Genomic DNA, 15,320 nt, shown 5'->3' with positions numbered 1-15,320 from the left:
ACTAAATTCGTTTTTGATAGTAAAACATTTAAAAAATAAACATTTACTATTCATTAGGGTGTCTCAAAAATATTTTTTTTTCGAAATCGTTCTTAAAATTTGTGTATATTAATTTTCGTGTGCTAAATCGGTTTTGATATTAACACTTGTAAAAAAAGTCATCATGCATTAGGGTGGCTAAAAAATAATTATTTTGTTGTGAAAATTCAAAAAAACGTTTAAAGAACTTTTTATGCGCTGAATTCCTTTTTGGTTATGAAAATATAAATTAACTTTACTACTTATTAGAATGGCTCAAAAGTAAGTATTTTGTCTTTTATAATGATTTTTTCAATAATAATTTTGGAATTTATTTTCCATATTGAAACGAATTGATTGACATCTCATTATGTGGCTTCAGAATTGACTATTTCGTTTCTACAGATCAAATAAGATGTGTTTGACTAATATTGAAACGTTCAATTCATTAGTGGGTTACTTGATATGGAAACTAAATTTTCTTTCATTTTCAAAACAAACATTTTGAGCGTCTTAGTGGAATGTTTAATTACATTAACTAATCAACAAAATGGTTAACGATTTAGTGTGTGTGTTTTAAGTTACTTAGGTTGCTTATTTCTTATCTTAAATAAAAATAAATCGAAAACCCCTTTTCGCGTATATGGTACATTTAAAAATGGTCTAATTTTATTTAAATAATGTTGCATAACCTAAGGCTATATCAGTGCTATGCAAATTCGGATCAAAATAGTCTCATTAAATGACTAGAACTGTGTTCACTCAATTTGACAGTTATTACGTAAGTTAGCAAGAAATAGTTCAAAAACATTTTGACATTTTTCAGATGATTAAAAATATGTACTGATTTTTGAAACCATCTATACCTCCACTCCACTCCTTACTCTTGATCATTAGTAAAACCCTTGTAGATCATGCTCTCAATGCTATTTGAAAGTTGTGCATGTATACGTGTCATTATTCTAGTTAAAAGTGATTATTCAAATTCAATATCAGTAATAACCATGCGTCTCCATTCACAGTTTTTTAAAATTTTGACTGCTTATCGCAAGTTTTCGCAAAACCAGCATAGGCTCATTTTAAAGAGAAAATTAAAAGCTTTCGAATGAGTATAATGTGATTGCGTGCATTCGCTGGCGTCGTTGTTGATATCGCATTAGAAGTTCGAATTCAATAAAAATCATGACAAACAGTTATCCAAACACTAACTAAACCAACTAGTGACTTATTTTTGGCGATTTTACGGTGTAATTTTATCACACGGATAAATTTGGTGAAGTAATGCAATGCATAAAATCAACCGTTTCTTTGAAAAACGGAAATAACCGTATGTAGTTCCTATGGTCAAATATTGCAAAAAACAGTTGAATTATGCCCTTGAAAAAGCTGTCAAAAATTCATTTTACATTCAAATCACTAAAAATCTCGCGAAAATGTCACTGATGGCTCAGCTGATACGAGAAAAATACTAGTGAGAATATCGCATAACCTTCATATATGGACTCCGGGCTCGTCCCACTGTGGACTGCGCCAACAAGGCCAAATACTTTTAAAGTATAATAGATCATTGGCGCAGTTAAACTAACGCACTGTACCATGTCAAATAAACTAACAACAAAAAATATAATACTCGAATCCGAAACAAAGGTGGTTCTAGAGCTTTTATTTTTCAGGAATTCAATAAATACCTGGCATTCCTGTTGAAACAGCGTAATACCGCCAACGCTGTCGCCGCCACCGATCAAAAACGATCGGAAAGCTGCCGCGGATCAAAAATCCATCGGCGCACATGTCTATACTGCTGATGGTTTGCGGTCATCTCACTCAAAATGTTAAAATTATTAATGAAAAGTGAAAAAAAATTGGCTCGCAGTTTAAACACAGAGAACAGACGTCCATCTTCAGCATTCAACTTGTGTAAAATCTCTAACGGTTTCGTAGGTAGTTGGGATATCCAAACTAGGTGCGCTACTGTCGTCATGTTTTTGTGTGGCTGAGTTCGACAGAATTGACAGCGGTTATTCCTTTACCCAAACTAGTCCGGAACCGGTTCGGACTTCCAGCATGAATTCCAGCTCAAATGCATCAACCGATAGAGTCGGAATCGGTTGTTTTCTTGGAGCAAGATTCCATGCTGAATCCATGCAGGATTTCGAACCGATTCCGGTGTTTATCGTATATTAATTCAAATGTTTACACACGTTTTTTAAATATTTTTATTCGATGTAATGGATGTCTGTTCTCTGTGGTTTAAATGTAAAAACAACGCGTGCATCTGCTAATAATTTTAGTTCTAACTCAAATCATTTTAACTAGAGAACGTAGCAACAGATGCTGACAGCATGCTGGAATCAACAATTTCTCCTTCATACCAATGGCTTCCATTGGAATCTACTGAAATCGGTTAGAGGAAACTCAATTAGCCCCAATGGCCCCAGCTAGGCACAAATCTAACATCAATGGAGGATTTTTCACATTAATGAAAAGATTCAATCAATCAATTTTGCCATCACATCTTGTTAGGCGTTGGATTGGATGGGAAAATTTCATACCTACAGTATGTAAAAAAAGTTTGTCCACCCCTACCACAAAATTAGTATTTGTTTAATATTCTTGACAAAATCGTCCTCAAGTACATTTTTATTTACGTTTTATTATGTATGCACTAGATCATCAAATTCACTAAAAAAATACTTGTATTTTTCTTTTGTGCCACTTTGTGAAATTGTAACAGGTAATAAAAAGGCGTAAAAAAATTATTCACCCTTATGAACCTAGTTACTGTTTAGCGTATAAACCAGCTGCTGTCATTTTACTCAATGTAAAAATTGTACATAACAGCTGTATGATCACTGGAATTGTAAAAGCTCTGAAATTTTCTCAGGTTCCTGGACAAAATTCCAAATAACGTTGAATTTTTTTGAGTATTCGAAAATGAATGATAGATCATCAAAACTATTTCGTGAGAATTCTGAAGCAAAAGTTATGCACATGATCAAAAAATGTGGAAGACCAAAATCCAAGAATTGACTAGACCATTTGGGAAACAATGTTAATAAAATTGCTTCGTTGTGTTCAATTTTTTATTTTCTAAGATTTGGCCGACCTCAATATTGAAGAAATACTGGTTTTGTGACAGAGGAAGACAAACTTTTTTTTTACATACTGTATGGTGACGGCGCCAAAAAAGTGGGTTAGTACCAGTTCCACCCCGAACTGATGGGAAGCATTAGGTTTGTTCCAGTACCAGGAGAAACTGGAAGTACTCCGGAGCAAACAGGGAGAAAATCGTTCCTGTACTATCTTCTTCTCTTTTTTCTTCTTCTGGTGGCAAACCGGAGTGAAAAGGAGCAAGAATTTTTTGCTCCGGAGCAACAGGGAGTAACTTCCATGTACTGGAACAAACCTATTGCGACACAGTGAAGCGATGAGTTAAAAATGAATGACAGCAAAAAATCAAGTTTCGATTCACGGTACGATGAAGCTCCATCATCAACACCGTTGCTGGTAGTATCGACGAATAGAATCCAACCGACTGGCAGAAAGGGAATGAATGAGATAATTGAATTTATTTTCTAACTAAATGCAATCTATTCAAAAGAATCCACAGCGATATACGGCAATCGATAGGTTGAAGGGAACGGGAGCTACCGATGATGGGTGATAACTAAAATTGCTGAATTTGCACCTGCTTTGACAGATCATCGATAGGAAAATGGAAATACAGGGCACCTCCCCAGAGCCGTTATCGAACAGTGTTCGCGGGACGACTGATAGATGTCAAAAAATGGTTAAATGTAGAGCATTCTAGGTTAGGGCAACCCAGTTAGAGCGTGGCCATGAAGAATAAGAAAACATTATATATCAAAATAAAGTTTGACGTATTCGCAATAGAGATACGTCATATTTCTGCTCGTTTGGATACGTCAAATTCTCGACAAATATAGGATTACGGCGTAAAAGCCAACTATCAAAATTCTCTCGATTTCAAAACAGAAAAATGACATTAGCGCAGTAGCTAACCTAGTTTATGTGAGCCGTTGTTCAGAGTTTCTGTCAAAATTATATAATCTGGGACAAAGAGGAATGAATTCTGCTTTCACGATGAAAATTTTCCAACGGTAAACAACTAAACAAATGGATATCTTCCTCTTGTGCTCATTCTTCACAACTAACAAGTAGTGGAAGATCAAAAACAATTTATCTCAACCAAAAAATTAAAATTGCTGTAGGCTTTCCTGGTGAACCTTCTGTACCATCCCTGGACCAGCAGCGCTCGTTAAAACTTCAAACAGTAACTGTAAACTTGTATTTCAACTTACCACAAAAAGAACGGCAACCAGCAGAGCAGAAACACACCCATGATGATTCCGAGCGTCCTGGCCGCCTTGTGTTCTGCTCTCCAGCCCTTAGCCGGTCGGGTTGAGGTTCCACCTGTAGCGATTGTTTGTCCAAAATTTCGTTGCATAATTCATTCCCAAGGATCGTCGTCATCATCATCATCAGCATCAGCAGCAGCATCGACGTCACCGTCGTTATATTTATTTTTGTAAAATGAACGTAGTTTGTCGGACGTTTAATTAAATTTCCGTTGTTTATATGCAATTGCCAGGAACAACGATGACCGGACGTTGGCAAGACGAGCAAAAGCAATAAGAAAGAAAAGTGAAAGTTAATTTAGTGGGTTGTTTTCTTATGGGACTTTTTGCCTTACCCCGTACCCTAACGGTCTGGGGAAGGCAACTTGGGCGCTGCTGCTGTTTCAAAGTTACAATCAGATTGAGCTACAGAGAGAGAAAGGTGCAGTGAAGATTGGAAAGTTTTCCGGACGTTGCCAATCAGACTACGCAGGACTCATGCATCGTTAGAGTAATTTCGGATTTATACATAGCGAACGGACGAGAAGTAAAATTTTCCATGCTAAATGTTTATAGTGCACATAACTATTACTACCGAGTTTTTCGTCGAGCAGTGCAAAAAAATAAGTTTCAATTGGGATCCAGTCAAAAGGTAGACGTTGTAAATAATTCTTGAGCGTTTTTTCAAAACGTCATATCTGCAATGAGTTACTCTCTTTGTTTACTTTCTCTTTCGATTTTTACGGCGTCACTATAACACTTTTCACTTATTTTACAGTACAGATCGAAACACGATGGTTTTAACTAGCATATTATGCAAAGAGTTGAGGGATAAATGTTAAAGTGACCGAATTATTAACAGAAGAGAAAGTAAACAAAGAGAGTAACTCATTGCAGATATGACGTTTTGAAAAAACGCTCAAGAATTGTTTTTATTTTTACGTCGATGCTACACCGGTGTCACGTGTGAAACAATGACTTTTTAAACATTTGTTAGGTCGAGTGCGGTCGATGTTAAACCAGTGTAGTGCCAACGTAGAAATAAAAACGCCTTAAGATGAGCGCAAGACAACAAATATACAAAACAAAGAACTACTAAGTACTAATTACTGATGAAGCAACCAGGAATATTTCGAATCGAATAATTCTATCATACTTGTCATTCTAAAAACACGAAAACCGGCAACAACACGTTGTCTACAATTTTGTGTAAAACCACAGATAATCGACATTTCTTGAGCGTTTTTTCAAAACGTCATATCTGCAATGAGTTACTCTCTGTTTATACTTTCTCTTTCGATTTTTACGGCGTCACTATAACACTTTTCACATATTTTACAGTACAGATCGAAAGACGGTGGTTTTAGCTAGCATATTATGCAAAGAGCTGAGGGATAAATGTTAAAGTGACCGAATTATTAACAGAAGAGAAAGTAAACAAAGAGAGTAACTCATTGCAGATATGACGTTTTGAAAAAACGCTCAAGATTTAAGCCTTTCTAGCAGTCTCCGTTTGTAGGCGTTTATTATCGCTTGAGATAGCTGTACACCTTAAGAATTCTCTAATTTCATATTTGATGCTCGAAAAGTTTTCAGAGTTTCTTGAAGTTATTAAGACTTCCCTGAAACATGCGGGACATGCCGTAGCTTGCAAAATTTTTTTGATGTTCGCTACATTTTCCTAATTTTGTTAACTTTTCTCGAAATACTTCATTGAAATGCTTAGTCGAGTGTGAGTTTTATGAGATTTACTTGAGTTTCGTAGTAATTTTTTTAAGTTTGAAATAATTTTAAAGCCCTCTGATGTGTGATTTTTTTCCCAGAAATCCTTAGTTTTTTTCTTAAGGCATCGCGAACATTCCAGATATTCTTAACATGTCTTCGAAGGTGGTAAGATTTGTTTGGGGGTCTTCTACACTCGCGATTTTAAAAAATCGATTTTTTTCTTTGTTTAATTTTAATCTATATGTATCTGAGAATACGCCACAGAAAGGATTTAGTGAAAATCATATTCCCTGGCTGTTTCTGGGAACCGGCCGTTTCTGAAATACTATAAGCGCGGCGTACCACGATGGCGCTTGTCTATGGAAAAATCATTGTTTAAAGAATTCACCGGTCCATTCTTGACGTTTATGGATATTGGATATGTGAGAGTCTGTGAATGGTTCTTTGCCTTTCTCATACAGAAAGGTTAGGCAATCACTCTAAAAATCGTCAACTAATCCCGGCCCGGAGGGCCGAGTGTCATATGCCATTCGACTCAGTTCGTCGAGATCGGAAAATGTCTATGTTCCGGACTTACGGGTGGAAGAGCAATGATGTGAAAAAAATTCCCCCCAGAGGCGAAATTCGAACTCGCAACCTTTGAGACTCCGGCCCAATGCACTAATCCTTATGCTATCCCTGGGTATGGTGACATCCCAGAAAGAACATATGATTATCCTACTGGCGACGGTGATCGTACGCTGCCTGCAAAGCGAGAATCACACACAACGGTAGCTGATCACCCCAACACATTTGATCTATTTAATTTCCCCGCTAGATACCAAGGCCCGGGTTTTTATTATCGTCTGATGTCTAATTTTTAGTTCATTACCCATCGTACTTCGGTGGGTCACAGAGCTGGGGGGAATTTTTTTCACATGATTGCTTAGCTTCACTCACCATTTCCGATCGTTTTTCCCCGTTGGATACCACCACAGTCATAAATAAGGTATTGGCACTTAAGTCAAAAGACCAAAAATTGAATTATTAGTTTAATTCGAACGGGCGGGTTCGCTCCCGTCATACCTCTGTTCACTGGGCAAGGGACCAGAAATCGACAGTCTTCATCAACTCTGTCACCCACCGAAGTACGATGGGTAACGAACTAAAAATTAGACATCAACCGATAATAAAAACCCGGGCCTTGGTATCTAGCGGGGAAATTAAATAGATCATATGTGTTGGGGTGATCAGCTGCCGTTGTGTGTGATTCTCGCTTTGCAGGCAGGGTCCGATCACCGTCCCCAGTAGGATAATCATATGTTCTTTCTGGGATGTCACCATACCCAGGGATAGCATAAGGGTTAGTGCATTGGGCCGGAGTCTCAAAGTTTGCGAGTTCGAATCTCGCCTCTGTGGGGAATTTTTTCACATGATTGCTTAGCTTCACTCACATTTTCCGATCGTTTTTCCCCGCTGGATACCACTATAGTCCTAAAAAGAATTTTTGAATTGTACTGAACGTGATCAATTTGGCACCACTTGCATCTGGTATACTCAACCTGCACAAAACGTTGCATAACGCAGGGCTGATTTTTGGAACAACTTGATCACTCATTCAGCCCTTCGTTATGCAAATTTGCAACATCATGACAGATTGGCTAAGCGCGACGTTTCATGAAGCGCGGCCGTTCTTTTCGAACAGGAAAGGCCGCGTGGAATTTTGGAGAAATGCGCTAATAAATAGGCTGCGCACAGATTTCACAAAATATTACCTAGATCCCTGCTCTGTATGGGACTCTAATAGAACACAGACTCTAGTTAGAGTTACTATACTCAGAGTTAGGCCAGGCCGCTTACAGAGCTCCGGTGAGAAGTTGAGCAGGGGCTGGTACTGACAGTAGGATGCGAGAAACCTGCTTGCAGCATATCGAATGGAGCCTGTCAGATTAAAAGCAGGCAGTCGGTGCAGATCCATTTGGTTTGTAGGTTTGGTTTTCTCGAATCTCGCATCCTACTGTCAGTACCAGCCCCTGCTCAGCTTCTCGCCGGCACTCTGTAAGCTCTCTTAGGCGAACACAAAAGCCGGAAAACTGGCTGCTCTTATTTTAGGAAGAAAACACTGGCATCCTATGCAAATGTTCAAGCTCTAGGTTAATAACTTCATTTTCGTCGTGAGTAAGAACTTTACAACACAAGCGAAGAGTAAAATAATTATGACCATAGCCACAATGCCTTTTTCATATATGTACATTCAAAGAGAACATGTTATGTGACGTCATGCTCGATTGGCTTCGGCATTTGACATGTTCAATTGGCTCCGGTCAGCGTCTCCGCCTAACTATGAATGTAGTAACTAAAATTGTAGTGCGTACAAGAGGATGACATGACGTCATATTGGCGTAGTCAACATAAAAAACTTTGTTTGCAACAAAATAAACGAAATTTGTCTAAATACAAACGAGGAGCACTTTTGTTTGCATCAAATTAGAGAAAGTGTGCATTGTTTTCTATTGTTTACTGCTACTGCTGTTTGTTGGTGACATTTCAAGCGATTTTGACGTTGTCAAACTGATCCCCATTGATCGGTGAAAAAACCACCCCGGTGGCACGGTGATAGTTTCCTGAAACCTCCGTTTGTTGTTGTGGTGGCGTTGTTGTCAACAAATTATTAAGCTACATTCATACTGTTCCTACGTATGGCGCACATGCATTCAGAAATATGAAAATCTATTAAAAGGTTTTCAATGTTATTCGAATAAATTGCATTTGTTTCGACACAAAGACTGAGCTAAAAATTTAGGTGTAATAAAAAACGAGTAAAAATATCGATTGAAGAAGCAGTATGTGATAAGCCTACTCTAACGTTGCGGTGTGATAAGAATCTTCAGGGGTATAGAGTATTTTCCAAACTGAAGCTGTATTAGTGTGATTAACGATTTGTTTTGATCCACCTACTATAATTTTCTGATAGGTCGAGGAAAATAGTTGACCTTAATCAGCTGAATTATTTTTGTAATTGAACATGAAGGAGTATTTTATGTCCCCGGCTTTAGTTTAACAGGGGCACAGAGATTTTTAACAACATTACAAATAGGATATGGGATTTTATTCCAATATTTCAATTAGACACGAAATTCTACATAGGATATTGACACTACAATGTTATCTAACATCAGAAAAGCTTTTTCGCATAAGCAATCTAACCTAGCATCTTCAAGATAAGTAAAGATTAGGAAACTGAGTGTATGCGGATGTCCCCAAGGAGTTATTATTTGATTCATGCGATCTTGTCGAGGATGGTTCATAGAGGAAATGTAATGATCGTGCAACTAGTCACACATGATGGTGACCCGAAAATATTTAAAATACCACAACCACAAACGAGACATTTTTTGAAAAAAATTAAATCGCCAATTACAGAAATACTAATAACGCTGTTGATAGAACACGATCTAATGAAAAAGTAAGCTTATGCCAATAGTGACATTTGACAGTAGTTACAACAGCAGTCCACTGTTGTAATGAAATTGCGTATGTTTGCTGAGAATTGTGAAAAGTCGGTCGATCGGAATCGATTTCAAACCCCCAGAAAGATTTGTTTACTATCTGTCACTTGAGATGTTTTATCCCTGTTATTTGTGCAAAAATCGAATCGTTGGTTAAATCAGAGGGAAGAAATTTGCTTGCAGTAATTGTTTTTCAACAAGTTGTTAAGCTACGTGGAAAGCCAATAAATTTTAAACACGAAACTTATCAATAAAATAATTCACTGTCTCTTCAAATATTGTTGCTCTGCGATTTTATTACCAACCATCATTTTATACATTTATATGAAGTTAAACAATATTCAGTTAGCATAATGACGGATAAAATAATTAATTGTTTAGTAAATATTTATTACGCACAGAGACGATGTCGTACAAAAATAGATATGAACATAGCTTAAACGCATTTCTTGACAGCTAGTCAGCGATGCCAGATTTACAGACATGTCTGTATTTTACAGACTTTTGATGGTCTCCTACAGACGTAATCAGAAATCTACAGACTTTTAAAAGAGTAACAGTGTTTAACAAAATTGCACTAGAATAATTTGACCCGGATTCCTTTACAATAGTTTATTAATTTCAAGCTACTTTTAAAGTATCAACCTAGTGTAAATAGGATTTACACAACCATCTACAGACTTTTACAGACATTTTAATTATTCTTCTACAGACATTTCACAAAAATATGTGGCATCGCTGCAGCTAGTAGAACCAAAGAACCAAAATTTTTGGCTTCAAGGCAAATGTATGTAGATGACAGCCGTGCCACCGAGGTGGAAAAAAACGATGTTGCCTCTTGTCAAACTCTGTATGTAGAAATAGGGGCGCCAGTTACCTGAGTGCGTACCACACAAATATGTGTGGAAAGCATAGTTCCGAAACAGTCGATAGTTGAAACCCCGGACGGGACATGCGAAGACGGGTTTCTTTTTCTCTCCTGATATTGATGTTATTTAGCAGGGCAAAATCAGAGTATATGTAAGGAGAGTGAAGACAACTGTCATGATTATCCGTCAGTGATATTCCAAACGAACAAACGACCTGTCAAAATACATGAACTTGACTCGTTTGGAATGACACTGACAAATAATAATTGTTCCAATTTTGACAGTGTCGTCACACTCCTTATATGCACTCAGGGCAAAATATGCTTGCAAAATAATTTCAAGCAAATGTCGATGATAGTGCTGTGCCGCTGCGGCATAGATTTCTGCCGATGAGGTACAGATTTGTGCCGAAAATAATAGAGCTCAAACATAACATGAACTTTGGTGTCGTTTGTCTGAGCTGTGTAAAACAGCATTAACCATAGCTGTTGAGCAGAATAATTAAATTGCACTGGGGGTGTCCGTAGCGTAGTTGGTAAATCGATTGCTTTGTACGAAGCACACCTGGGTTCGAGTCCCGACCCCGCACATAGGGTTAGAAATTTTTCATAAGAGATTTTTCTAACCAGAAGAGGCGAATGACCTTAAGGTTAAAACCTCTATAATCGAAATAAAAATTGCACATGCCGTCGATGCATTTTGGCATATTTGTCTCTATGCATGTACATGCACCTAAGCAACATGTGAAATATATTTTCTAAAAACATCTAGTATATAGCTAGGATATTACGATACTACCCGGACACTGTCCACTTCAAGAAAATGAAAATCGTCAAGAAAGGTCCGGTTCGCAATGACAGGTCATTGCCGGTTTGCGGTGACATTTACTTTTTATCACTTTGCACGTCCTTTCCCAGGGTGGAACCCGCGGCCGCTTTTTTAAAATAAGTGAGGCAAAAAGCTTGTTCCAGTACCAGGAGAATCTGGGACAGGACGTTTGGATACGAAAAAACCTAACGCTATATGCATTCAGTCCATTTTAAATATGTGAGGCAGAATGAGAGGCTTTGCGAGACGAGCGATAAAATAAACAGAAAAAAAGACAACATCTACGCAGGTCCCGCCCAGCTCCAGAGTTAACAGGGAGAAAATGAGCAGGTAGTGTTTAGTACAAAACGAACAATACAATAAACAAATTAAAATGCGCATCCTCCCCCAAATCCCGCCACAAGCTGGAACGACTAACATATATACAAAACTGATCAAAAAGAAGATAGTAATGTACAAAACAAATGCTCATATCCAGACTTCCCCGTGTACCTGTGTGCAAAATTTCGTGCACGCGTTCAACCTCAAATATGCTTCGTCTCGATGTACAGGTTCGCCTCGAACATCGAATCCAAGCGAACGATGTACAAACGCTAGTTCAAACATCCGTGTACGTTGTTACCGTCGCTTTGGTTCGGTATCGATTGAGAGACGTTTGTTTTGGAGTTTACAATGTTTGTAGTATGTAATGTATAGTATGTAAGTGTAATTTAATTTTTATTTCTTTATCTGGCTCTGATTTATTAATTGTCGTTAGTCTATTTTCTTGCTGTGTATTATTTTTTTTAAATATTTTTGTTTAAACTAGCCTAAGTATACTAACATTAGTAAAACTATCAAACGTTAACGTTTTCGGAAAAAATATAATCATGTGAACGTTACCGTTAGAGAAACCACGGACATACTGCTGTATAAAGTCCCAGAAATTCAAAAGAGACCTTCTGTGCCCACCCCGGAACATCCATACCAGGTGTTGGGGCTTAGCCTAGGTTATCTCATGGAACGGGAATGAATTATCTGGGTCAAAACAGCCGTGCTTCCCAAATGGTAATAAAAAAAATTATTACACATTATTTTATTTTGTAACGGAAAAAACCGCAACAAAACAAAAGACGTAAAAAGACCGCATTAATGTCCAAACCCATTAAAATGTTCCCGAAAATTTGAACAACCAAAATTATACCACCTTCGAGGGATATTCTGGCTGCTCACCTCTACTGCATCCTGCGATGGTCGAGATCGGGAGAGAGAATTAGAGAGGTGAGGGGAGGAAAGGGAGAGGAGATGGATAAGAAGGAAGATAAGGAAAAGGCAGTTGATGGTAGGCCTTATAAGTAACCGGACAGAAAATGTGAGGTTTTTTAAGACCCAGAAGAAAGTTCGGGCTCGTAAAGCGTGCGAATTTTATGCAGTTAGGAGAAAATTCTCCTTGGTACGCTGATTGAGATACCCGGTTTGTAAAAGCGCGTGCCAAGCCGTCCCGGAAGACAGTCCCGCAATTATTCCTAAACAGGACAACCCCAGTCACGACGAACGTTTCGGCAACGGGCTCGTTTGGACAGAACCGTTGAATGTTCGGACGCAACTCACAGAACCCCGAAATCTCCACGACTATCTCTAACAACTTACCGCGTCGCACCCCTCGTCGCACCACCCGAGTGAATCGACGCATATCCCGTATCGTTTGGGAAAAGTGGATCTGCGGGCCGGATGAATCACCTATCGATAGACCAGCCGACCGAACGTCACCTGTCGATAGGAACATCATTGCAACCGCCGAGTTCCCAGGTATGCCCTTCTCCTCTCCCTCTCCGCTGTTCAGCAATGGGCCCCTTCGTTCGACGAACTACATGGTACCGATGGCAATAAATTTGTAAATTATGTAAATTTCTCTTTCTATTCAGAGTCAGTTCTCCATTCATAGACATCTCTCGATAAATCCGCTTTGCAACAGGGTAAGTTTCGGGTTGATCGAGTCTTCCCCAGGCGGTTGCCGACCCTGAGAGAATATATATTGAGCTAGTTGGGTCGAGTGTGTTAACACACACTTACGACGTACACCGTGTGCGTGCACGAGAACGATTCGCACAAGGCAAAAAGAGTCAACGCTAGTGCTGATGAGAGTGAGAAAGAGAAAACTAATGCCACGAACCTATGTGCACGCACACCGTGTACGCAGGGACGCCATTATGTCAGATTTATCTGGCACCACCAGAGGTTTTAGCAGCTTTCAGACAAAAAGACAAACCTCTCATTGTGCCAGATTTTTAAATTAGCGGAGCTGCGACACACAAATTTTGGAAAATTGGGTCATATTTTCCTAAATTTAAAACAAATGGATTGATGCACGTCTTTGAAAAATAGTGGCAACCTTGCGTATACGGACATGGGGTTCGGCGAACATGTGCACGTGTTTTGATTTCGTGTTTGAGTCTAAGATTATGAGTTTGTACACGAAGTGTGGGTTTAATATGAGCACAGAACCAGAGCGAACAATGTATACGATGTTCATTTGGGAAGCCACTATCATTAGCAATGCACAGTGGTTCAGAATGCAAATTTAATAGGATTCTTTAGTGTAAAATAAAAAATAACAAAAGTTATGCAAATAAAACCGGTTCTTAGGAACATCCTAAAGCTTACATTATGGTTGCTCGTGCAAAGAAAACTATTAAAAATAGAGCTTGCGTGTCTTCTGCAAATTTATCAAAAATGTATTGTTCTACAACTTCATCGAAGACAGTCAAGCTCTATCTCGAACCGTTCAAAAATCAATTTTAAATCTTGCTAAAATTAGAACCACCCTAGCTTCTGTTTAAATGAAAGAAGGTTGCAAAGTTCTACAACATATTGTAATATTAAGTAATTTAGCTTTAGCAAAATATTAAAATTCCTGCTAAATTTGCATTCTGAGCCACTGTGCAATGGTTCAGAACGCGGAGGTCTGACTAGAAAGCAGCCTCAAAGCAAAATGTGTTCAACCAGTGAATTACGTATGACTGTACCATTCTAAATTAACTGTCAGCCCCTCTCCGAAACCAGCACACTGCACATGACTGTTGCTCAACTTTTCCACAGCTACGAAATATGCATTTAAATTTGGAAATTATAGTTAGTGCCATAAACAGAACCAGAACCATGCAGCAGAATCAGGCCAACCACTCATCCAGGCTAGGTGCACACAATAAAGCACCGAAAGCGGGTATGGTTTCCTGTTCACTCTACACTGTGGTCCGGAAAAGATGATACATTCGGTGCTGTCACTTCACAGACTGAAAATGGCTGGATGTTGTTGGCTCGAATCAAAACTTGTCGAAAGTAAACAAAGTTCATTTCATATCGTCAACCTGGCGCCCAGGTGGTGAAATCAACGGAGTGCTGGAGCGTTGCCAAAAAAAATTTATTTCCAGATTCAATTTTACTAAACTTCCCAGTTTAACTCAGTCGGAATGCTGGCTGGTTCTAATTCGTATTCTGGCTCCGGTGACACAACCGATTCAAGTTAGAATGTTTAAGGGGTACCTTTTCGATGCGGCTTAGCCGCATAACCGAGGCCTAGGAACCGAAGCGGCGCAAAGCCGCTGAGGATCCGCCGGACGAGGTGGCCACCGACCCGCCATCGGAAGCAAGCGAACCTGTGATCCACTCGTTTGCCCGGCTTACTCAAACATAGGGGCTATCCCTAGTTTAAGTCCGACTGAGCGGTAGCGAAGTCGGACAGCACGCGCAAAAGCGATGTGGCGTAGCCACATTGGGTGCTGGACACAAAATAAAATTGGCAACGCTAGCAAAATGTAAACACAAATGAACACTCCGGATGAACCTATCGTCAATTGACATTTCGGCGAGTTTTGATTCGAGCCAATAATATGGGCCCACTGAAAATACGATCAAAAACTAGGTCACATCATTGAAACTTTCTCGTTTTTGGAGAACGTTGTCAGATAAATAGCAAACGATACAGCGGATTGCACCGGAAAACCAATACATATTTAAATGCGAAAGAACTAAGATAATGAGTCAAGGCAAAGGTT

The 15,320-nt window shown here is 38.8% G+C and overlaps 1 protein-coding gene across 1 annotated transcript in view; it reads right to left on the bottom strand.

Moving 5' to 3' along the window:
- Window positions 1–15,320, bottom strand: part of LOC131694775 (uncharacterized) — an 82,475-nt gene that overhangs the window by 22,087 nt on the left and 45,068 nt on the right. The window contains exon 4 of the mRNA XM_058983276.1: window positions 4,341–4,452. Coding sequence (XP_058839259.1) covers window positions 4,341–4,452 — 112 coding nt within the window. The remainder of the gene's footprint in view (window positions 1–4,340; window positions 4,453–15,320) is intronic.

Source organism: Topomyia yanbarensis, unplaced genomic scaffold (assembly GCF_030247195.1).
Source record: "Topomyia yanbarensis strain Yona2022 unplaced genomic scaffold, ASM3024719v1 HiC_scaffold_148, whole genome shotgun sequence".
Lineage (NCBI taxonomy): Eukaryota > Metazoa > Arthropoda > Insecta > Diptera > Culicidae > Topomyia > Topomyia yanbarensis.
This window is presented reverse-complemented; position numbering and strand designations above follow the sequence as displayed.